The 22586-nt window shown below is 46.1% G+C and overlaps 1 protein-coding gene, 1 long non-coding RNA gene and 1 other non-coding gene across 4 annotated transcripts in view; 1 reads left to right on the top strand and 2 right to left on the bottom strand.

Annotated features, from left to right (window-relative positions):
* CKAP5 (cytoskeleton associated protein 5) overlaps positions 1 to 22586 on the bottom strand; it is a 79329-nt gene that overhangs the window by 10452 nt on the left and 46291 nt on the right. The window contains exons 20-36 of one of the 2 annotated variants that reach the window (XM_045013848.1): positions 19385 to 19524; positions 19003 to 19177; positions 18300 to 18413; positions 16222 to 16350; positions 15343 to 15537; positions 14845 to 14980; positions 11010 to 11098; positions 9767 to 9856; positions 9361 to 9486; positions 8413 to 8562; positions 7669 to 7872; positions 7272 to 7407; positions 6043 to 6236; positions 4258 to 4430; positions 2889 to 3062; positions 2083 to 2203; positions 1120 to 1299 (exon numbers count right to left, since the gene is read on the bottom strand). In XM_045013848.1, the coding sequence (XP_044869783.1) occupies positions 1120 to 1299; positions 2083 to 2203; positions 2889 to 3062; positions 4258 to 4430; positions 6043 to 6236; positions 7272 to 7407; positions 7669 to 7872; positions 8413 to 8562; positions 9361 to 9486; positions 9767 to 9856; positions 11010 to 11098; positions 14845 to 14980; positions 15343 to 15537; positions 16222 to 16350; positions 18300 to 18413; positions 19003 to 19177; positions 19385 to 19524 (2526 nt within the window). The remainder of the gene's footprint in view (positions 1 to 1119; positions 1300 to 2082; positions 2204 to 2888; positions 3063 to 4257; positions 4431 to 6042; positions 6237 to 7271; positions 7408 to 7668; positions 7873 to 8412; positions 8563 to 9360; positions 9487 to 9766; positions 9857 to 11009; positions 11099 to 14844; positions 14981 to 15342; positions 15538 to 16221; positions 16351 to 18299; positions 18414 to 19002; positions 19178 to 19384; positions 19525 to 22586) is intronic. The other variant, XM_045013849.1, reaches the window with a different exon arrangement.
* Positions 1917 to 2027, bottom strand: LOC123370576. The gene has a single exon (XR_006579473.1). It is a non-coding gene; the product is annotated as a small nucleolar RNA SNORD67 (small nucleolar RNA).
* Positions 9196 to 12967, top strand: LOC123368772. Its single transcript, XR_006578887.1, has 3 exons — positions 9196 to 9291; positions 10395 to 10467; positions 12314 to 12967. It is a non-coding gene; the product is annotated as an uncharacterized LOC123368772 (long non-coding RNA).

The following is a 22586-nucleotide window of genomic DNA, read 5'->3' as shown; positions in this document are numbered from 1 at the left end:
CATTAAGTGAGCACCACCCATCCTGTGCATTGAACAAGGTGGGTGCTGGGGGGAGGGGGAGATGGGGAACAACTAGTGATCATAATGTATATGCACAAGGGCTCTGAATTAAGGTAACACAGTCTATGCCTCCTCCACCATACACTGAAATCAGGCAGACCTATACAACTCAGCCATATTTTACTTAGGATGTTTGGAAGAATAACATCCAGAATGTACCGTACCTCATGCTCTAGTTCAGCCACAAGTTACTAGGCTTGATGTACAAATTCTACAGTCTGTGTTATGCAGGAAGTCAAACTAAATCATAATGGTCATTTCTGGCCTTAAAAATGCTAGAACAAAAATACATTTCCCAACCCCCTGACTAGGGATACAAGTAGTCATTTTTAGTAGTCAATGGTACTTCCTTTAGACAAGGCCTCATCCCTGCTCAATTTCAACACTAGAGTTAGTCAGGGTGGTCACAAGCTGTTGCAACAGGGAAAGTATTTCCCCCTTGCCACTGCCTCATTTCAGATAACTGTGCCATGTTAGAAAGTTAAAAAAAAGTTATCCTCTGACAGAAACCAAGTTTAGAAACTTTCAGCAACTGAAGACAAACAACCCAAACTGTAGCAATCACTAACCTTTCAGCCGCAGTATTCATGGTAGAATGAAAGTTCATTCAATCAACATCTCGTGTATAAATAATGTCTGGAACGGGCTACCATTTATCAGCAAGTTTCATAAAACAATGAGTGTACGTATGTTCTGTACAGTACTAGACACAAAGCTCAATCTGTACATCACACCAACCCATCCAGAGGGTGTCTAACTATAGTCCTCTTTGGAATAAGATTCCTTAACCCCTATTGTCCCAAGATGCTTGCAGCTAATCTGAGCATTGGCTGGAGACAGACATGAAGCATTCATTCCCCCTATGCCTCATGTACTTTGTATCCAATTTGATTTCCTGCACAGGGCTGTTGCTAGATTAGCTCCAAATGAGCCATTTTAGAGAATAGCTAGAAAGAAGCCTTCTTAAACAAGATTCACTAGATGGCAAGGCCAGTGCAGGACAGTGTCATCTCCACCCTCCACTTGCACAAGGCTTGTTCCCTTTCCTCCCTGCCTTACCGAGATCATGTTCCCGATGATGCAGCTGTAGAGCTTGACTATCTCATCCTTGTCCAGTTTCTCATCTGCCATGTGTGTGTTGTAGATCAGTCGGAGCTGCATGAATGTAGCTATTAGGAACTGGTCAATGTGTCCAGACATGGCTTCTGCTTTGTCCTCCTGTCTGAGGACCTCATCAATCTAAGAGCAAAACACCCCAGACACATTAAAGTTGATCCTCTGCAAACGGTACAGGAAGAATGTTTAACTTCGCTTCCTCCACACTTACTATTAGTCAAGACATCTACTTTCTAAAAATTCATCTTAAAAATTAGAGACTTTGCACTTCTACAACTAATCCCAGTACATTCAGTGGCATTAGTGATCCCTTGCTTAGCTATGACTTCTATCCTATACTCATGGAACTGTGCAAAATTTTGAGTGATCAAGAGCTTATATTACAGATTTTGTAATTATTGGTCTTGTGTAATTTTCTGGACATGGTGCTCCCTAACAGAATGGTTCAAGGGTTATGAGTCAGGGCATGCAACTCCTACACTTGGGATATGCAAGGCAGTTTAATCTAAAACTAACCCTCACCGGCTCAACATGGAGGTGAAACATCCAGTAACCTGAACGTATGTCAGGGTAAAAGCAAAGTTGAAACAGGAAGAGAGTCTTAAGACACCACCACCATTTCATCATCACTGACAGCCATCACCAGCTCAGAGCTGGAATCAATATGGATGATAATCTACTACAAGTTCCCACCTACAGAACACGTCCTACGTTCTGTCTGATGGAAAACTTATGGAATTAGCGAGTCAGATGGCCCCTGTGCACTTGGCTTTGTCATCAGGGAGATTCTGAGTGGTGCCCACATCACCTGACATGGCACCACCACCAGTGTGCAACTCATCACTCTCGCAGACTACTGGCCTTAAGCTCAGTGCAGTGTAGCTACCAACTAAAAGTTCCACTTACCTGTGCCAGAGCCTGGATACTAGTATTTATGTCACCACTGGCTACCTGGGAGATGACAAAGTTGATGGTGGAAGCTGTATTACTGTGCATGTCATCGAAGTGTGGGGACACAGCACGGATCCTAGACAGTTGGGAAGGGAAAGGTCTTATGACTCTCCATGGAAAAATAGTTCCAACCTGCACTTCACTGGTGCCTTCCAGTCAGATCTCAAAGATACTTAAAGCGGGATCCATCCTCACAGACATCCCTGTGAGGAGAGTTTCAATCTCATTTACAGAGGATGGAAAAGAGATGTTAAGTGATGTGTGTTAATCACATAGCCACCTGGGACAGAACTGAGAGTACAATCTAATCTCACTCAGACCATGCGTTAACCATGAGACCAGGCTTCCTTTTCCTCTGTGTAGCAAGATCATGGGCACCTGACCACCACCCTGAACTCTCCTGCCCTCTATCCAACCCCACCTGCTCCCTGCCCCCTTACCACACTGCTTGGTGCACCAGTGGCTGGCAGCGCTACAGCCATGCTGCCCAGTTGGAGCCAGCCACACCACATGCAGCACAGAGCACTGGGTCAAGCCGAGCTCTGCAGCTGTGCTGCCTGGCCACCCAGAGCACTGCGCCAGCGCAGCGGTGAGCTGAGGCTGCGGGAGAGGGGCCAGGGCGATCCTCCCAGGGCAGGAGCTCAGGGGCTGGCCAGGAGGGTCCCACAGGCCATGTGGCCTGCGGGCCATAGTTTGCCCACCTCTGTTCTAGACAGTTTCAACTGGCATTCACCTAAGCAGGAGCACATCTAAAAACTCACTTGGGTTCTGGGATCAGGACTGGCTCAAAGATGTCATCTAGTTTGTGCTGTACAAGTGCTGGCATCTCGCATCGAACTGTTCCATTGTCATTCTCAATTTCATCTAGATCCAGTTGGAATTCCCGTGGAACTGTATGAGTTATCTCAGAATGGCCACTCATGTTGCGGGCTTGGCTATGGAAACCAGAAGAAAGGTGTTTCTGTCTATACACACTAAGCCAGCATGTTAACACTAGCATCCAGTGGTAGTCCTAAGCTCTCATATCAAGGTTGTGATTTTGCAGATCTCATTTTATTCAGTTCTCTAATTGAACCCTTTACAGTTCCCCCAGCTGTTAGCAGTAAAGGCTTATGCAAGCCAAGAGAGTCACTGCCAATTACTTGCTTTCATAGTTCACCTGAGAAGCTGCTGGTTTTCCCTACAGCCCACAGTGAAGTTGTGACAGGCATGCACTGCTCTGCCTATGACTGAGATCCAGCACCAAAGATGGCATTGATGGGACATCTTATTGAAGCTCAGGTCTTTATCACAGCTAAGAGAAGGTACACTGAATTAGTAACCAGACAAGCCAATCAGCATCCAGGACTCCCAGAGGGTCCTGAAACAGTTTCATGTTAGAGATTTGATTCCCTTTAGGTGGAACATTCTATTATACAAGTTTCACCAGGGGCCTTTTCTCCAAAAATCAGAATGATCTAAAATACATTGACATGTGATGCAAGGTACAGTTACTAAGCTTTGTTTGTGGTATGGGTATGTATCCCCAAGCTCTGAGATTAAAAATGCTCATCTAGCCGGCCTCTGTACACTGGCCCTATCAAATTAAGAATGGATTCTAATCAATACCAAGTTTAATGCAACACATGGGAATGGAGTTCTAATATTTCCAGCAGCTGCCCAGCATGGAATTGCCATGTCTGCTAGCAGTTTGGGTTGTAGATGTTCTTGGCAGAAGCCCTCTATTCTTGTAATTTTAGTCTAAGTTATTTACAAATATCTAGAACTGGCCAGCGTAAAGAGTCAGGCACTCAGAGGGAATGATTAAGGCAGAAGTTAGAAAGATACAAGAGCCCTGCTACCAAGGAGTTAGTGGACAGTACTTACATCCTATAAGTGCGATACATAATTCTGTCCATGGAGAAGCAGTGAAAGAAGGCACAAGACCATTTAGAAAGGATTCAAGAGACAGACAGACAAGACAAAACAATGGAGAGATTCAAACAAACACTTTGTTTTACAATATTTGCCCAGACAGTTTTCACAACATGCAAAGACAATGACTACAAGAACTAAGGTAACACTGCAGAACATGTTCTTAGCACATACACTGCAGAAGCCAGAGAAAACCATAACTATTTCATTACATACTTGAGTTTGGAAGACATGTCCTCAGCTGGTCCCTTCCTCAGCACGCTAGCATTAGTGTTCGTGCTCGGAGCACGCTGAGGTTTCTCTTCTGCCTGCCTTGCCGGCGCAGCAGTGGGCCTCTTAGCCGCCCGCTTTATTCTCTCCTCCAGCATACTCATGTCTTTCTCAGAAAGCTGTGAGAGAAAGACAACTTCAGTTCAGTCTGCAAACTCTGCACATGTTTTAGGAACTGCAGCTGCCACCTATGATATACACAATCCTACTCCATTCATCTCAAGTTACTACGTAGTGCTATGGGATAAAAGGAGAGGTCAACGTTTAGCCTCCCTCCTCTGGAGAAGCAACCAGACCATCAATTTAAGGCCCTTAATCTGATTAACCTTGGAATGGTTAGAATCTATTTGAAGTGTCCTCCAGATTCTAAGGTCTTCATGGTTGAGATTTTACAGCTAGTAGTTATAGCATATGAGTATTAAGTTTTATCAAAGGGTGCAATACAAGGTGGAGAATAATAGAAGCACATTCAAGACCCCAGGCAGAAGTACTGAAGGAGTCTTACATCAGCACTGCCATTTATATGCTAGAGTGGAAGGTTAGAATAAATGAATTCCTATTTCAAAGAAACAAGGCAGCAAGTCAATTGCTACAGCTGGTTTTATGCCTCATTTGGAATACATAAAAGAGTTTAGAACAGGGGTGGGCAACCTTTTTGTCACATCTGGATGGGAAATTGCATGCAGGGCCATGAATGTAGGGCTGGGCTAGGGGGTTGGGGTGCAAGAGGGACTGCAGGGTGTGGGAGGGGGTGCGGAGTGCAGGAAGGGGCTTAGGGCAAAGGGTTGGGTGTGGGAGGGGTCTATGGGCAGGAGGGGACAAGAAGGCGGCTGAACACTGAAACTTTAACCTTGCAGCAAAAGCACCTGGATCAAATGGCTTTGCAAGCTCCCTAGCCCAGCATCACTTACCTTGAGCAGCTCTGGGGTAGCAGCTGCAGCGGGCCTAAAACAGACTCCCTGCCTGCCTCCGCGCCACTCCCGGAAGTGGCTGGCACCACATCCCTGTGGCCCCTGGGGGAGGGTGGGCAGAGGGCTCTGCATGCCTTGCCTGCAGGTACCTCCCCAAAAGCTCCCATTGGTCACAATTCCCTGTTCCCGGCCAATGGGAGCTGTGGGAGGGGGCAGTGCCTGCAGCAGGTCAGCGCACAGAGCACTCTGTCCCCTCCTCCTCCAGGGCCTCAGGGACATGGTGTCGGCCGCTTTTGGGAGCGGCATGGGGCTGGGGCAAGCAGGGAGCCTGCCTTAGTCCCACTGTGCCACGGGGCTGGCAATCCCCCGGGCCGGATCCTAAACCCTGACAGGCCGAATACAGGTGTGTGGGGGTGGGGGGGGGGTCATTGTTTGACCACCCCTGGTTTAGAACTTCATCCAAGGTTCCTCAAAAGTCACCAGAGGCATCACATCATTCTAAAGTAAGTCACTATTTACAAACAATACAGTCCCCTATAAAGGGATCACAGTCGGCATTTACTTCTTCCTTCAGTACTCTAGTTTGCCACCTATGGTTTCTGGAGATTGGAGATCCCATAATCTGGAATTAACCAAATAACTTTTAAAGGATGTGTCATGGTAGATTAACTCTGACACCATAAGTAGAGCTCTTGGCATCTATCCCATTGTCAGCAGCAGGATGTGCCATGATTGATCATTACCACTTCACTGTGAATGATTCCCTTACACAAGATTAAAACCTGGTTCAGGCTACCTCCTTCCATTTCCAATTACTCACATTTCCAATCAACTTGAACACCTGCTCCCCATGCACATTGTAGACAGTCACGATGGTGTTGAGTGCAGCATTGCGGACAGTGTTGTCTCTGTCGCCAATGTGAATGGCCATCTCCTTTAACGCTTTGCCAGGAGTTGGCTGGCACACATTCATGCCGTATGACTCAACGAGACACCCCAGCTCTTCTAGGCACTCTACAGGATCAGAAACACTGATTTTTTTAACTGAACCTCAACCGAGATAGTTAAATAAACAAGTGCCCCACTCCAATATACTCTGCAGTTACCTGAATCTATATTCTGTGGTAATGCATCTGTCTGTGGCATTCTAGTGCTCAATTTGGTGACAAACTGGAAACTCCCTTCACTTTGTGGGCAGGGTTAGAGGCAATTTAGTTCTGAAGGGGGCTTGAATTTTTAAATTTGCCATCCAGCCACCCTTGACAGTAGTCAGTTGGCCCACAGTCCCCCATCCAACTATTGCCAGCCATAAGCACATTAGCTTAGTGTTTCTAAAATGAGCAGTGAAATAATTCATGCCAACATTTAACTATAAAGTAATGATTAGTTAATCCCCCATAGATAAATAGGAACAGTTCACACAGCTGTTTCAGGCTGTTGGCAGATTCTGGAACACAACCTTGCATCAGTTCTGAAAGTTCTCTTCACTACCATAGAGCTAAAAATCTTCACATGAAGCTTCAAATCCAATGCATGGTTCTAGGGTGGGGGGAGGGGTTGAATTGCGAAAGTTCTGCAGTATTATGGAAAACAACTGAGCCTTCTTCCATACATCAGGACAGGAATAGTGCAACTGGCGGGTGGGAGGTGGGTAAATCAATGAGAGCTGGACAGCTTAACCATTTGTGCATGTGTGATGTTGGGTTAGACAAAACTGACTAACACTTTCTGCCTAATCACTCTTATTCCAGAGCAGGCCCCTCCCAGATGACTAGAAAGCTGCTGGAGGCATAACGTTTGTGGCTCAGGCAGAGAGCTTGCGTGCATGCATGTGAGAGATGACAAGGAGGCTTGATATTTCTTCTTTACAATCTTCTCCTTGTCACCCTAGTTGTTATGCATTTGGGGAAGATATCAGATAGGAAAAAGTGAGTTTTTCAGAAAATGTTATGGCCAGCATATCCTAATCCACATTGCATTCTGAAATGAGTTTGAGGATGTGTACAATGGTACACCAAAAGTTCTCCAGCCAACAGTGCTATTTCCTACCTGCCCGCTGTTTGGAGTTTTTCGACTTTGTCCCCTCCATGATGAAAGTGAACATCTTGCTGGCTGGATAGATTAAGCACATCCTATTCAGAATGGCACGCACATCCTTGCGGACAACATCTTTCGGTTCCCCAACCTGGGGGGTGGAGGAGATGATCAGAGAAAGAAAAGAAACCAGGACAGACACTTCTAAATACTCTGCACCAGCAGCATACTTTGCCAGTTAGTCTGCATGATACCAGGCTTACACTCAAAAAACCCAACCACACCACCCACCCATGCTATTCAAAGGTAACTGCATCAAAGCAGTACAGAACAGAATAACTACAGCATTAGCTGGTGCCCTGGTAGTGTCCAGGGGCAAGTCATTATCCTAATTTCCCTCAGTATGTAGTACCTTCAGGATAAGATATGGGATGAAAGAGGATGCCTCGTTCTCCGTAAGATGATACTCCTCCTGGCTCAGCAAGGTGAAAAGCAATTTAAGGTATTCAAGGGCCTTCATCAGAACACTTGTGTTGGTATCAAAGAACCGTAAGGTGAGCCATTTCAAGATCAGATCCAGGCAGCTGATGACTCCATCTTTTTCACTCTCCAAGTGCTTGAGATGAAGGGAAAAAACCATCAGGTTGTGCAGGATCAAATACATAAATGGTATAGTCCATGGAAAGAAAAGTGAGGAAGGGCAAAATATAAATCAAAAGCCATGTCTGTTCCAGTAAAATGAATTATTTATAGGTGTCAGCTTCCTGTTGTAGATTCATAAAAGATTCTTGGGCTTTAAGCCTTAGTGAGACCCCTCAACTATTACATACTAAGCAACTCTCCCACACTGCATGGTAGCGGCTGGCACCTGCTACTAGATTTCACTAATAAAATTCAGAGCAGTAGCTAAAGTTGAACAAACAAAGCATCTCCCTCCCTCAGCAAAAGAGATTAATACTAATTGTATTGTCCCTCTGAAAGTGCTCATTTAGGCCTATAACTTGAGAAATGTGTGCCCAAGCTAGTACCATGAAGTCTCCTAACCTACTGCCCACTTAGGAAGAACTCCTAACTTGATATTTCACTGCTGCAGTATGTGGACGTGGTAAAGGACATCCCACGTTCCATTGTTGTCTGCTATAGGTCCCTAACTCACCTCTACCATCGCAGCCAATGCCTTGTTGTGGTGCTGAAAGTCTGTATGAAACATCTCATCTTGTACCCATCTGGCAACACAGCTGGACATCTGAGTCTTTAGCTGTTCGATATATTCATCACGGGGAGTAGTGAAGTTCCATTTCAGCACCTTCAAAACAAGAAACAAAACACACTCGTAACTCAAGGCCAGCAATATACTGCTTGTTACTGAGCTGATACCCAAGAGCCACAGTGCATAACTAACAGAACAGGCTCAGAGAATAGCAAACTCCCTCCTGCAACCAAAAAATGCACAGGTTTAGCATTCTACATCCATAAGAATGGAAGCAGCAATACTTCAATGTACTTGCTAGTATGCTCGTGTTAACACGGGTCGTATCTAAGCCAAACACCTCATCTTTAAACTGTGTCTACAGATACATGCCCACTTAACCAGCTGGGGGTCCAACCATCATCAGATAACCGAAAAAGTGTAGGTTTCAAAGTAAGAGGAGCCTGCAAATTAAGATTTGTTATGAGAGCCAAGCTTGATAACAGGTGCTTGTTAGAATAAAAAAACCTGTGGAGTCTCTCAGAATTCTAGTACTCAGAGATGGAAGAGGCCCATTAGGTCACCTTGTCCATCCCCGAGAGCTTGGCCAGGCTTGTTACATATTGTACTCTCTATTGTTTGGTCCAATCTAGTTTTAAGAGTGACCTAAAGCAATGAGGCTTCTGCCACTTCTCTTAGGAGACAGTTTTTGCTTTCTTATACATGCTATGGAGACTGAAGACCTTGTAAACAGCCTATAAGAGATGGTCCTTAGCTTTGAAGTATCAAGACATCAAATGAAGACTGGATTCCCATGCTACACAAGGTGCAACACTAAGCTCACAGGTAATACAACATATTTCCTTTAATACCTAAACTTCTGAAAATTGAGTATGCTCTCAAGATCCCTCTCACCTTCAATCCTTTCTCATCTTTCATTCTTTGCTCTTTCCCATTTGGGACAATGATAAAAATAGGACCTGATTTGTCATCATCTTCCTTCAGGTTGGGCTTACTTGGTACCTTCTTCCCTTGTGCACCCTGAAAAAGCAAAAGTAGTACTGAGCAGAAAGCACTGCAAAACCTATATACAATCTTTCATTCCAAGTGATGCCAGACACCAACCCCTGACCTCATGCTGGCCAAATGTATGAGATGCAGGTAGAAGCTGGCAACAGTGGTTAGAATCCTCAGATACATGCTCTGGTGGTGTGGAAGCAAAACCCACAGCAAAGTGTGCAATAGCCTTTTGTGAGACAGGACGCTTCAGACTTGGCCAGTGCACCAGTCACCTAGGGGTGTCTAAACCTTAAGTTGGTACCTGTTTGATGGGTTTGTTCTTTGTCAGACTGGTATTGCCTTTGGTGAGGCTTGTATTAGCCTTGGACATACTGTTATTACCATCAGACTGCTGCAATAGGCCACAGAAAAGGCTTGGTGGTTAGACAACTCAACATGTACCTCTAAATCACTCCCTTTAGACCCTGAAGCCCCCAAACCTGCTGTGCACTCAACAGCGCTAATTCTAGTTTATTTGAAAGACTTTAGATGAAGGATTTCAGTGGCTGCAGGCTGGTTTACAAAGACACCTTAACCCAGGGTTCAGCAACCTTTCAGAAGTGGTGTGCCGAGTCTTCATTTATTCACTCTGATTTAAGGTTTTGCGTGCCAGTCATACATTTTAATGTTTTTAGAAGGTCTCTTTCTATAACTCCATAATATATAACTAAACTATTGTTGTATGTAAAGTAAATAAGGTTTTTAAAATGTTTAAGAAGCTTCATTTAAAAATTAAATTAAAATGCAGAGCCCCCCGGACTGGTGGCCAGGACCCGGGCAGTGTGAGTGCCACTGAAAATCAGCTCGCGTGCCGCCTTCGGCACACATGCCATAGGTTGCCTACCCCTGCCTTAACCTCTGATGTTTTTCCTGTTCCAAATTTGTGGCAGGGTGGACTGCTATAGTTGCAGTGGCAACCAACACGTGGAGCAGCACTTGTGAAGTTTCTGCCCCACTTATCTGGTAAGTTCAATAGCAAAGTAACCGAATAGAAAAAACAGACACTAATGGGAGTACAACTTAAACTCTGCACTTCAGGTACAGCCAGCTGTAGCTACCATTGCATCCTTAAGCATCTCCTTTGTGCACTGTGCTGAGAGATATACCCTTGGATGCAGTGGACTAAAGATGGGAATTTCTCTGGCATGTGGATTCAGAATTACTGTTCAAAACTAGATTTTATAATATTAGAACAGACTACAAGATTGAGTTTATCAAGATACATTTTAAATACAGACCATATTCGATAAAAAGCCAAGGAGGTTTATAGTAAGGGAAGTTAAAGACCCAGTGATCAGACTGTGGCAAGCCTATTAAGTAGGACTGGGCAAAAACAATGATAGCAGCACAACAGATGTGAAGGGCATCTTTCACTTAAGAGACTGGATACTCTCATAAGCTTGCACGGAGCACTTCTGTAAAAGCATTAAGGGCTCCATTAACAAGCTGTTACACTCCCCAACTGGAACCCAGATCATTAGTCTTGCATGGTGGCATCACTATACCTTAGCTTTAGAGGCAGCTCCTCCTGCTTTGGCCTTTTTGGGGTCAGGCTTGGGCTCCATGGTGCTGGATCCTGAATCTTCAGCAGGTGCTTGGAAACAAGAGATTATTTCAAACACATTTTGAAAAAATGAGTCCATTCACGAACAGCACATTCAGTCCAGCCCCGTTCTTCAGTCTCACTGCAGAGAAGGGATGCTGCTCATAATGAGAACAAAACCCTTAAATCACAAGGAGAGGCAGGGGTTTCAGATGCACAAAGGAAGCTGACTGTGCTAACAGTCAGGTATTTACAGACTACGTCAACACCAAGAAACTAACCCTCGTATCTTAATGTATATAAAAATTTGCACATTTTAATCTTCCTCTTTCCTCAATCTTAGTATGTTTCTGGTCTTAGATGGCAAGCTTAACAGGGATTGTTCCTTACGGTTTATGTGGGGCTGCTGAAAAGTAGGCTCAGGTCCCTCAACAGCTTTGCCACGCAGGCACTCTAGAACAGTGGTTTTCAAACTGTGGGTTGAGACCCAGCACCGCTGACCGGGCCGTTAGAAGTCCCATTGGCAGTGCTGCCCAGCTAAGGCAGGCTAGTCCCTACCTGTTCTGACACCGCACTGAGCCCCGGAAGCGGCAGCAGGTCCAGCTCCTAGGCGGGCAGGGCAGCCACGGGGCTCTGCATGCTGCCCCTACCCTGAACACTGGTTCCACACTCCCACTGGCCGAGAACCAGCCAATGGGAGCTTGGGGGGGGGGGTGTTTGCCTGCAGGCAGAGCCACTTGTGAGCCTCCACCTAGGAGCTGGACCTATTGCTGGCCATGTCTGGGGCGCAGCATGGTCCACGGTGCCAGGACAGGCAGGAAGCCTGCCTTAGCACTTCCACTGCGTCGCTGACCGGGAGCCGCCCAAGGTAAGCCCACATCCTAAACCCACACCCCAAACCCAGGGCCTCTCCTGCACCCCAACCTCCTCATCCTTGTCCCCACTCCAGAGCCTGCACCCCCAGCCCAGGGCCCTGACCCCTCCTGCACCCCAGCCCACACCCCAAACCCCTCATCCCCAGCTCTGTTGGGTCACAGCATCAATTTTTTTCAACTGGGTTGCCAGAAAAAAATAAGTTTGAAAACCACTGCTCTAGAGAGGGGCAGGCATAAACCCAATCACTCAGAGTGAGTGACTTCCCAAGTTGGTGCTAGAAGAATGGGACAAGAGGGCAGGACTAAGCCAGTGCATCACTGTCAGAGGTTACCATTGCTGGTTCACAACAGTTCTCAAAACTGAAACTGAATAACTTCTCTTCTACCTTAGTTCGGAAGTGCCAAGAAGAAGGAAGAGCAAAGGCTGGTGGGAGGGAGAATACACACAAACAGATGATACACCAAGAAAACCCAACAGTCTGTAGCCTCCCCAAAGAGCTCAGAGCGCCACAACAGAAGCAGCGGCGGAGGATTGCGGCACCCTTTCGAGGCTGACATACGGCAACTTTTCAAGCACAAGAACTTTGCCTCTCTTGTCCTGGGGGTTTGATTAATCCAACAGTCATGTTCTACAGACCAGAGAGATTCTACACATATAAGAATATTTGCATATTAAGCTAGAGACACCAGCAGCTCCAGCCCCCAGAGGTGGGTTTCTATAAGTAGTCCTTAAAAGCTTTTCAGACTAATTCCACAGTAGTAAATCTTAATGACTTGACTTCCCTGTGATTTACCAGTACCACACCAAGGCCCTGTGATTAACTGGCTTGCCTCTACATTCCAATGAAACCCATCCGTGCACAAATGAAACTTGTCTTCCACAGACATTCAACCTACTATCTTGACAGGGGACATTACAGAGTGGTTCTTATTCCCTATACCAGGAGTAGGCAACCTTTCAGAAGCGGTGTGCCGAGTCTTCTTTTATTCACTCTAATTTAAGGTTTTGCGTGCTGGTAATACATTTTTAATGTTTTTTTAGAAGGTCTCTCTCTCTACAAGTCTATATATAAAACAACAAACTAGTGTTGTATTGTAAAATAAACCAGGTTTTCAAAATGTTTAAGAAGCTTCATTTAAAATTAAATTAAAATGTTGATCTTACGCCACCGGCCCGCTCAGCCTACTGCTGGTCTGGGGTTCTGTTCACCTAGGCTGGCAGTGGGCTGAGTGGGGCCTGCGGCCGGGACCTCAGCTGGGAAAGGTCTGGCAGCCAGAACCCCAGACCGGCAGCAGGCTGAGCGGGGCCGGCAGCAGGGACCCCAGACCGACTGTGGGCTGAGCGGCTCAGCCCACTGCCGCTCAGGGGTTCCATCCTCCGGCTCCTGCCAGCTGGGATCCCGGTTGCTGGACCCGCTCAGCCCACTGCCGGTCTGGGGTCCCGGCCCTGCCCACATACAGTGGGTACCTACCTTCTCCCTGGTTCTGGCCCATTCTCTTCCTCTCTCTGCACTGAGCTGGGGGTGAAGGGTCTGGCCAGGAGCTAGAATGAAGGAGGGGGCTCAGGGTTGGGGCAGGAGGTTTGGGTGTGGGGGCACTTACCTGGGCAGCTCCCATTTGGTGTGAGGGGTGCAGATGGGAATGTGACTCCCGTTTGGTGGGGCTGGGGATGTGGAGGGTGCAAGAGTCAGGGCAGAGGACTGGGGGCATGTGAGGGGGTGCAGGTGTCAGGGTAGGGGGGCTGGGTATGTGTGGGGGTGCCAGAGTCAGGGCTGGGGTCATGGGAGGGGGGGTGAAGGAGTCAGAGGGCTGGGTGGTACAGGGCTCAGGGCAGGGGCCTGGGAGGGGGTGTGTGTGTGGGGGGTCCAGGGCTGGGTGACTGCCCCCCCCGAATCCCCAACCCCCCCCATCTAAGCCTCCCTGCCCCTTGTCCCCTGACTGCCCCCCTAGGACCCTACCCCCTACCTGTCCCCTGACTGCCCCAACCCTTATCCACACCCCCGCACCCAGACAGACCCCCAGGACTCCCATGCCGATCTAACCGCTCCCCGCCCCCGCCAGGACCCCCAGAACTCTGGACCCATACAACACCCCCCTGCTCCCTGCCTGCCCCAACCCCTCTCCACACCCCTGCCTCCTGACAGGCCTCCCCCCCCCCCCCCCGAACTCCCGACTCATCCAACCCCCCAGCTCCTTGTCCCCTGATCATCCCCTCCAGAGACCCCCCTGCCAACTACTCCCCCAGGACCCTCCTTGCTCCCTGTCCCCTGATCCCTATCCACCCCCCAAACAGACCCCGGAACTCCCATGCCCCATCCAACACCCTCCCCCACCCCCTGACTGCCCCCTCCAGAGACCCCCACCCCTAACCACCCCCCTGGATCCCACCCCCCCCATCCAACCCAACCTGCTCCCTGTCCCTTGACTGCCCCCCCAGCCCCCTTACCATGAGGCTCATCTGGAGCCCAGCCCCGCCCCTCAGAGCGATGTGTGCGCAACAGCAGGGCTCTGGATGAGCAGGGAGTGTCTTTACCTCTCCACGGAGCCAAATGCTGCCCTGCGGGAGTGCACAGCCCCAACCCCCGGAGCGCTGCGCGCGTGGCAGCAGGGCTCTGGGGGAAGGCGGGGGAGAGGCCAGTGGCTTGCTGCACTCAGCCGGCGCTCCGGCCCGGGACTGCAGACCCCGCGGCTTGCCACGTCGGCAGGATTTTTAATGGGACGCAGAGTCCCAGCAGGCATAGGTTGCTGACCCCTGCCCTATACCCTGCTTCTGTAAACAAAGCCTCCCCAAATGGTCTGTGTCTTACACACACACTTTCATGCTAGCATGACTGATCATTAAAATTTAGTGTTTCCCTTCAAATTACTATTTTCTGAGGAAATTCTTTCCCATACATTTCCCAGCATTACAAGATAGATTACCTGATGCAGACTGGAATTTGGCTGGAGCTGCTCCTCCTACCACTTTGGAAGATGCCTTAGCAGGAGCAGCAGGTTTGGCTGGCATGATGGCTTTGGCTTTTTCGAGCATGGCCAGTACCTGATCTTTGGAAGTTGGCTAGAGAGAAAGATGCATATACAGAGAGATATGTCATAGTCTATGAACAGGGATAAACGGCTGCAGTTTAAAAGTGCAGTGTGCAAGAGGCTAAATGGAAGGTAGTTTAGCCAAAGAGACAGTGCTTTGAGAATTTGAAGTCGTAATGTAGTTAACACATGTAACTACTTTCAACCACACTCACTGAAGATCAAGTATTTCACACCTGAAGTCAGCAGTGATTCCTGAGAGTTTAAATGGCTCAAAACATTCACAAGATCACTTTCTAGTAAGAGTCAGACATTTGCCACAGACATTACACCCACTTTCACCCAGGCTCATTCATACACTGCCTTCTTCCTCAGGTAAGAGTCTAACAATACCTTCAGCTTGCCAGTAGCTTTGGCCATCTTTTCAAAACCGAGATGCATCATAAAGAATGGCAAGGCATCCTGTGCTTTTTTACGCACGTCTCCATTTCGATCCTCCAGGCAGGAGTACAGGTGAGGCACACACAAAAGCAAGTCAGAAGGAACAGAACGGAGGGTAGGCAGCTTGTCAGCCAACCAGCCCAGAAGCTGGAAGGAGATAGCACAGGTTAGCTTTGCCCTTCAGAATATAACTGATGTCCGAAACATGCATTGTGGTAAGGAGTCACCAGCAGTCTTAATAGGAACAGAATTAGTTGTGTGAATTAGCTAAGGGGACCAAAACTCAGCTCAGATATTCACCATTTGCAACCACCCTGATCTTCAACACTAAAGTGCAGCCCACTGAGACCGCAGATCCCAATATACAAGTAATTTGATTCAAGTGGCCAGGCTCCATTATGGCTACTATTCCAAGTTAAAGATAAGGGCAGCATTTCAGAGTTGTGCATTACTCTTGGTCGGTGAGTTGCACTTTGGGCATCCCTGGCTCAGGCAACATCCCAAAGCCTCAGCTCTGCTCTTAAGCACCTGTGCATAAAGTAAGGCTCATTTGAGGGAAGCAGCACCTTTAATTTTATTTAATTTGAGCAACACTGAAATTTGAATTTCAGCACCACCAGTGAGAGTAACAATATCATCCTTGTTAAAATTTTCTTTTTACTGTTACAAGTCAGTACACAAACAGAATTACACATTTCTTACCCTTGTGATACTGCAGTCTGCACTAGCACTAGCTTCACCCCTTTATTTCTATAGTTATGCTCATACTATGGCTAAGCAGCAATTCAAAAGTACAAGGAACAAACTTGCATACACAGTACCAATCTTTACCTCTTGTCTTAAGAAAGGGTTTTCTTTTTTGAGCTCCTCAGACAGGTCCTCTCCTTCCAACCATTCTTTCATGCCAGTCTGTTCTGTCCAGGCATTCACAGTAGCCAGGGCAGCAGCACGTACATTGTTCTGTAGCAAGAAGATAAAAACTGGGGAGGTTCTGGGATCACCCTTTCCATCAAAGATTAAATCATCTTGCACCAAGAACTCATTTTTGTTCATTGCTGGGAAACTCAAGTCCCAGCATCACAAAATGCAACTCATTCTATCAGACAGAGAAGTCTCTGAAAAGTAGGCATAATACACTAGTCAGATGACAAGTTTAGGTAAGGCCTGATACAGAAAAGGAATGGGAGCGTCTTTGAAAGAATTTTGTCTGCTGCCCCTCCCTAATGAAAGGATAATCTCAAATCCACAACTCACAAGAGGGCTAAAGAATGAGGTTACTTACTTACATGAAGGTTAAAACAGGTTTTGCAGGTTTATGAATCCAGGCAAGATTAGGAGATACCTCCAGCTACTTTTCAGTAACCCAGTTTATTGTGGATCACAAATTGAATATGAGCCAACAATGTGATGCAGTTATAAAAAAAGGGCTAGTATTCTGGGGTGTATTAATAGGAGTGACATGGGAGGCAACTGTCCCGTTCTACTCAGCACTGGTGAAGCCTCAGCTGGAGCACTGTGTCCAATTCTGGGTGGCACACTTTAAGAAAGATATGGACAAACTGGAGAGAGGCCAGCAACAAAAATTAAGAAAACTTAACTTATAAAGGAAAGGTTAAAATACTTGGTATATTTAGTTTTGAAAAAAAGAGGACTCCGAGGGTACCCAATGACTTGTCTTCAAATATATTAAGGGTTGTTATAAAGAGGACAATGATTGATTGTTCTGAAGGTGGAAAGTAGGACTTAATCTGCAGCAAGGAATACTTAGAAAGATTTTCCTAACTATGAGGATAGTTAAACACTGGACTAGACTTCCAAAGGAGGTAGTGGAATCACAATAATTGGAGGCTTTTAAGAACAGGTTATACAAATACCTATCAGGAATGGTCTAAGTTTACTTGGTCCTGCCTCAGCACAGGAAGCTGGTCTAGAGGACTTCCAGACGTCCCTTCCAGCCCTACATTTCTATGAACTGCCCAAACCCAGCTACTTTACTTCAGGGCATGAACTGATCATCGGCTGAGGTCAAGGAGAATGCCATCTCTTACTCCTACACACTCACAGCACGACCCAATACTTCCCAGTGACACCTAAAAAGCGAAAGGCAACAGCCTGCTCTGAAGCAGCTAATTTACACACCTATTCAAGGATGCCAGACTACATGGAATAGAGTTTTATAGGCAATATGACATCTCTATTAAGTTCTGACTACTTAGATGTTAGTTACTTCAATCTATTCAATGCACCTATCACACTAAGCAAATAGAATTTAAAACACAGCCAAGTAAAAATAAACTCCAACCCAACAAAAAAATGAAAGTCTCCTTTATGATATTCCTCCAATAGAATCATGTTTAGGACCTCCAATATACCTTATTTTCAGAGAGACATTCTGAGAGGGCCCATGTCAGCAGGATTCTTCACAGCTAAATACTGGACAGAAAGCTACACATCAGCTGGGGGTAGTCACTGTAGTAGCATAAGTGCCCACTCTATCCAGAGAGCTAGGCCTGGCACTGATCCCTGCACAGCAAACCAACTTGCTGCCCAAGTACTGCTAACCTAGGCTGTATCTTCTACATTGAGAAGCAGAGTTTATTAAAAATCACTTTAAGATGAAGAGCTAGACACTGTGCATAAATGGGCTGTATTGTACATCATGGACATTGAACAAAAAAACTACCAGCTTAATCACAGCACAGACAGTATTCATATCTGCGGATAGTAAATCTGCAGTAATTTGGAAGACAGAGCTCTGAGTAGCATTCAGAAAGCTTCTGAAAGCTCACCTGCCTCTGAACATCTAGGCTAGTTTAAGTCAAACACTGAAGATTGCTCCCAGTGTATCTGGAAGTATACAGAGGATGAGCCTTCATTCCTAAAGGAAAATACAAGACTTGATTGCCTACCTTACTGTCCCCAAGAACTGTGATGATGGGAATGCCCAGGTTTTTCACATGTTGCCTAATGTTTGGGCCCATTGCCATGGCTAACTGCTGGAGGATGCTCAGTGTTTGTTGAACCTGGATGAGAAAGAAAAGTGTTTTAATGAACTAGTTATTAGGTGCTCTGTGCTCCAGGCCCCCACTACAAACATATTGCTATTATGGCTTATCTAGACTGTCTCTTGAAGGGCTGTGAGAACATGCCTATTCCTGCATTTACTTCCATTTGATAGCAAGAGACAGTTTATGCCATGCATAGGTGACATTATTGCTGTGTTTCATGTAGATTTAAAGGGACACCAATTAAAAAAAACCCATTTTCAGGCAAAAGTGATTTAATCTCCTGATGTTGCATATATTATGAGTTATTGAACATAAAAATTTGGCTTATTTATAGCATCCTTCCAGTTTGTGGGGTCTTTTACACAGCAATGGGGAAAGTGGCAGAAAGAGGCCCTGGAGCCACCCACTTCATTAACTTACCAGATGTCTATTTTAATGCTCTATTATACAGACTTCAGTAACAAAAAGTTTCTTTCATGGATGAAACACTAATCTACTTTTCAAGCCCCACTCAACCCATGAAGGAACTGAAACAGGCTGAATAATAATCTGAAGTGACTGCAACAGGAATTTGCTTCAGACATTAGGATTTTTAGTAGCATACCAAGATTTTATTGGAGTCATTGAGACGACACTTCAAGGCAGCTGAAAGTTCTCCTATATTTGGCTGTATAAATTTGGCATCATTAATGATGCTTGTCACTTCATCCAGACCCTCCTTTCGGATCTTCCAGTTTTTGTCCCCGATCTTAGACACCAAGTCAGCTGTGATCTTATCACTGTAGGAAAAAACAAAACAAATCCCTGACATCCAGTATCATTTTCTATTATAGCAGCACAACATATGAACCAGACACTCCTCTCTGAATGCCCTTCAAAGGCCATAGTGAACCAAAACAGAGAAAAGGACTTCAGATACAAAGTTGCTCATTTTAGAATATGCAGCAGCAAAGAGTCAGTCCTTAGTTTGTTGAATCTAAACCCACCTGATCTCTGTTCTTGGCAGAAGATCCACAACATCATTCCCTATATCCTCTTGCTCATCTCTTTCCTCACCATCATCCCCGCTGCCACCACTGTGTCTGGAAGTGCCTCGAGTTGGAGCAGGTGCAATCTGCCCTTGCATCTGCAAACATGGGACACATACAAGTTAGATGTTTAAGAATCCTACATTTGGGGCTGTTCACACACCTCCATCTCTCAGTCATGTGGCCCAGAGCAATACCTTTTAAACATAAAGCGTTGCTCCAAAATAGCAGTAGCTTCTGAAATTCATCATAAAACCAGAAATGGATGTTACTTACCTGTAACTGGAGGTTCTTCAAGGTGTGGGGTCCCTATCTGTATTCCACACATGGGATATGCATGTGCACTGTACGCCTGAGTCTGGAATTTCTTGCAGTGTCCATTGGCCTGCACATGTGCCGTGGCTCTCCTCAGGCTCCAAACCAAGGGCATAAAGGGCAGTGCAGGCTGATGCCTCTCTAGTTTTCCATTCTTACTGCAGTGTAAACGAAGCCGCAGCAGAGGGGACACAGATAGGGACCACACATCTCAAAGAAAGTCCAGTTACAGGTGAGTAACCTCCATTTCTTTGAATGATAATCTTTGTGTATTCCACAGGTGGGAGATTAACAAGCAGTAGTCAAAAATGGGGTGGATGCGAGCATACTGAAGTGATAACTGAGTTTAGTCCTGCTGTATCGACAGTTCACAATTGTACCAGAGCATAACATCTGATGAAGGTATGCAGAGAACTTCAAGTAGCTGCCCTAAATAGCTCTAGTATGGGTACATCTCAGAGATACAGCTGATGTAGGTTGCCCCCTGATGGAGTGAGTCTTTACCCCTTCTGGGAGCAGGAGGGAGAAGATGCCAGCTAGATGGTAAAGGATAATATAACCAGAGATCCATTTCAACAGTGTCTGCACTCTTGATGGCTCTGCTATGCAAACAAATAGAACAAAGGACATGAGACAGACACCTAACCTTTGTAGATAAAAGGACAAAGCCCTCTGGATAGCCACATTATGCAGTCTTCTCTCCTCTTCCCAGAGATGTAGTTTTGGTTTTTTCCTTTTTTTTTGGGGGGGGGGGGGGGAGAAGAGAAGAGGGGGAAGGAGGAGAATAGAGTTAAGTGGATGACCTGACCCACATGAAACTCACACTACAGTGGGTATGAATCTGGAGTTGGGGAGTAGCAAGACCTTTTCTTTATAAAAAGGTAGTATATGGTGGACCCACCACAAGGGCTCCCAGTTCACTGATTCTTCTGGCTGATATTATAGCTATTCAAAAAGGCCACCTTCACGGACAGATGGTTCACAGAGCATGTGACCAGTAGCTCAAAGGGAGTCTTCATGAGACACGATAGAACAAAAATGAGGTCTCACTGAGGTGTGAATTTCACCACTGGAGGTGGATCAGAGAATCTCCTTAAAAAAAAAAAAACCCAACACCACACAGTTGTGATAGGACGTGTAAAGATCATAGGGTTATCCCTGGAGGATGGAAAGCATGGATGACTGCTAAATGCACTCGCAGGGACCTGAATGCAAGATTCGAAAACTTATGTTAGAGTGGCTATTTATGGATATCAGTGACTCTGGTGGAGTCCGGAGACACATTGCGTTGATGAGCTCACGTGGAGGAACGCTTCCATTTAGCTGAACAACAGCTTCTCATAGAATCTTTTCCTACTTTGGTTAAGGATGGACAGCACCCTCTAGGAACGTGTTCTATATCTGACTTGCACCCAAAATGCCAGACTCTGAGCTGCAGCGGTCCCGGACTGGGACATGTGACCTTGCTGCAGTGCTGCGTTAGAAGGTCCGGCAACATGGGGATGTTCATGGGTAGTTGCACTGATAGCGTCAACAGATCAGTGAATCAGAACTGTCTTGGCCAGTTGGGTGTGTCTCAACAGATCTTCCAATAAACCGTGGTATTAAAGGAACTGAAGGGAATGCATACCCCAGGCAACCCTTCCACAACAAGCAGGAGGGCATCTTCCAGTAAGTATTTGCCCAGGACTGCTCTAGAGCATTACTAAGGATGCTTCTTGTTCACCTGTGAGGCAAAGTGGTCCCAAGCTGGCATTCCCCATTGAGCAAAGATGTCACTAAGAACCAAATCTTGAATTTCCCATTTGTGATTTGTTTGCGCCAAGGCAGTCTGCTAGGGAATTCTGTGCCCCTGGTAAACGTGTTGCTGATAGCATTGTGATGTTTGATGCAACAAATCTAGAGGGTAACTGCCTCTATGCACAGAAAGGAACTTGTTTTCCTTTACTTCTTTATATAAAATACTGTTATTGTCTGACATTATACAAACCTCTTTGGATTGGATGAGTGGGAGGAAGGCACTGCAGGCCCAAGAGACCACCTTGAGTTCTAGTAAGCTGATGTGCATTCTGGCACTTCTGGGCATTCCAGATGACCCTGTGCCATATGATCGCACACCCCAATCCATAGGCAGGCATTGGTAACAATGGTTTGCCTTGGGTGTTTGGATAGGTAGCCCTTTCCACACACCAAACCTTCTCCAATTTTGTCCGCCAGACAAGAAAGCCTAATACTCTGGGCAGAATTGTGACCTTTTCATTTATGGTGCCCTTCTCTGGTGAGTACACTGAAGTCAGGCTTGTAGGCATCATAGATATAGCTTGGCAAATGGTGTAGTGTGCATGAAGCCATGTTGCCAGGGACAGAAAGGCAAGTTCTGACTAATGTCCTGTATACAGGACATTAGTCAGACATAATGACCTGGTCTATGACAACACTCATGGCCTGAAACCTTTTGAGGGATAGATAATGCTCTTCTTGTAGTAGAGTCTAATGTCCCCATACAAAGTCTATGCACCTTGTGGAGATCAACATGGATTTTTCATGATTGACACTGACACCTAGGGAAGGCAAAAGGCTGAGCAGAATATGGGTTGCTATGTCGACCTTGTCGTAGCAGTTCCCTGTGAAAAGCCAGTTGTCAAAGTATAGGAAGACTGTAAAGCATTCTCTTCTCATCCAAGCAGCTACTATTGAAAAATTTTTTGTAAACACCGAGTGCTGAGGCCAGACCAAAAGTTAAGACTCTGGATTAGAAATTGTCTTGGCCAAAGAGGAAGAACCTGAGGAACTACTTGTGGACTGGATAAATATCTCGAAGAAAATACGCATCTCATGTTAAGAG

This window comes from Mauremys mutica, chromosome 4 (genome assembly GCF_020497125.1).
Source record: "Mauremys mutica isolate MM-2020 ecotype Southern chromosome 4, ASM2049712v1, whole genome shotgun sequence".
Taxonomy (NCBI): domain Eukaryota; kingdom Metazoa; phylum Chordata; order Testudines; family Geoemydidae; genus Mauremys; species Mauremys mutica.
This window is presented reverse-complemented; position numbering and strand designations above follow the sequence as displayed.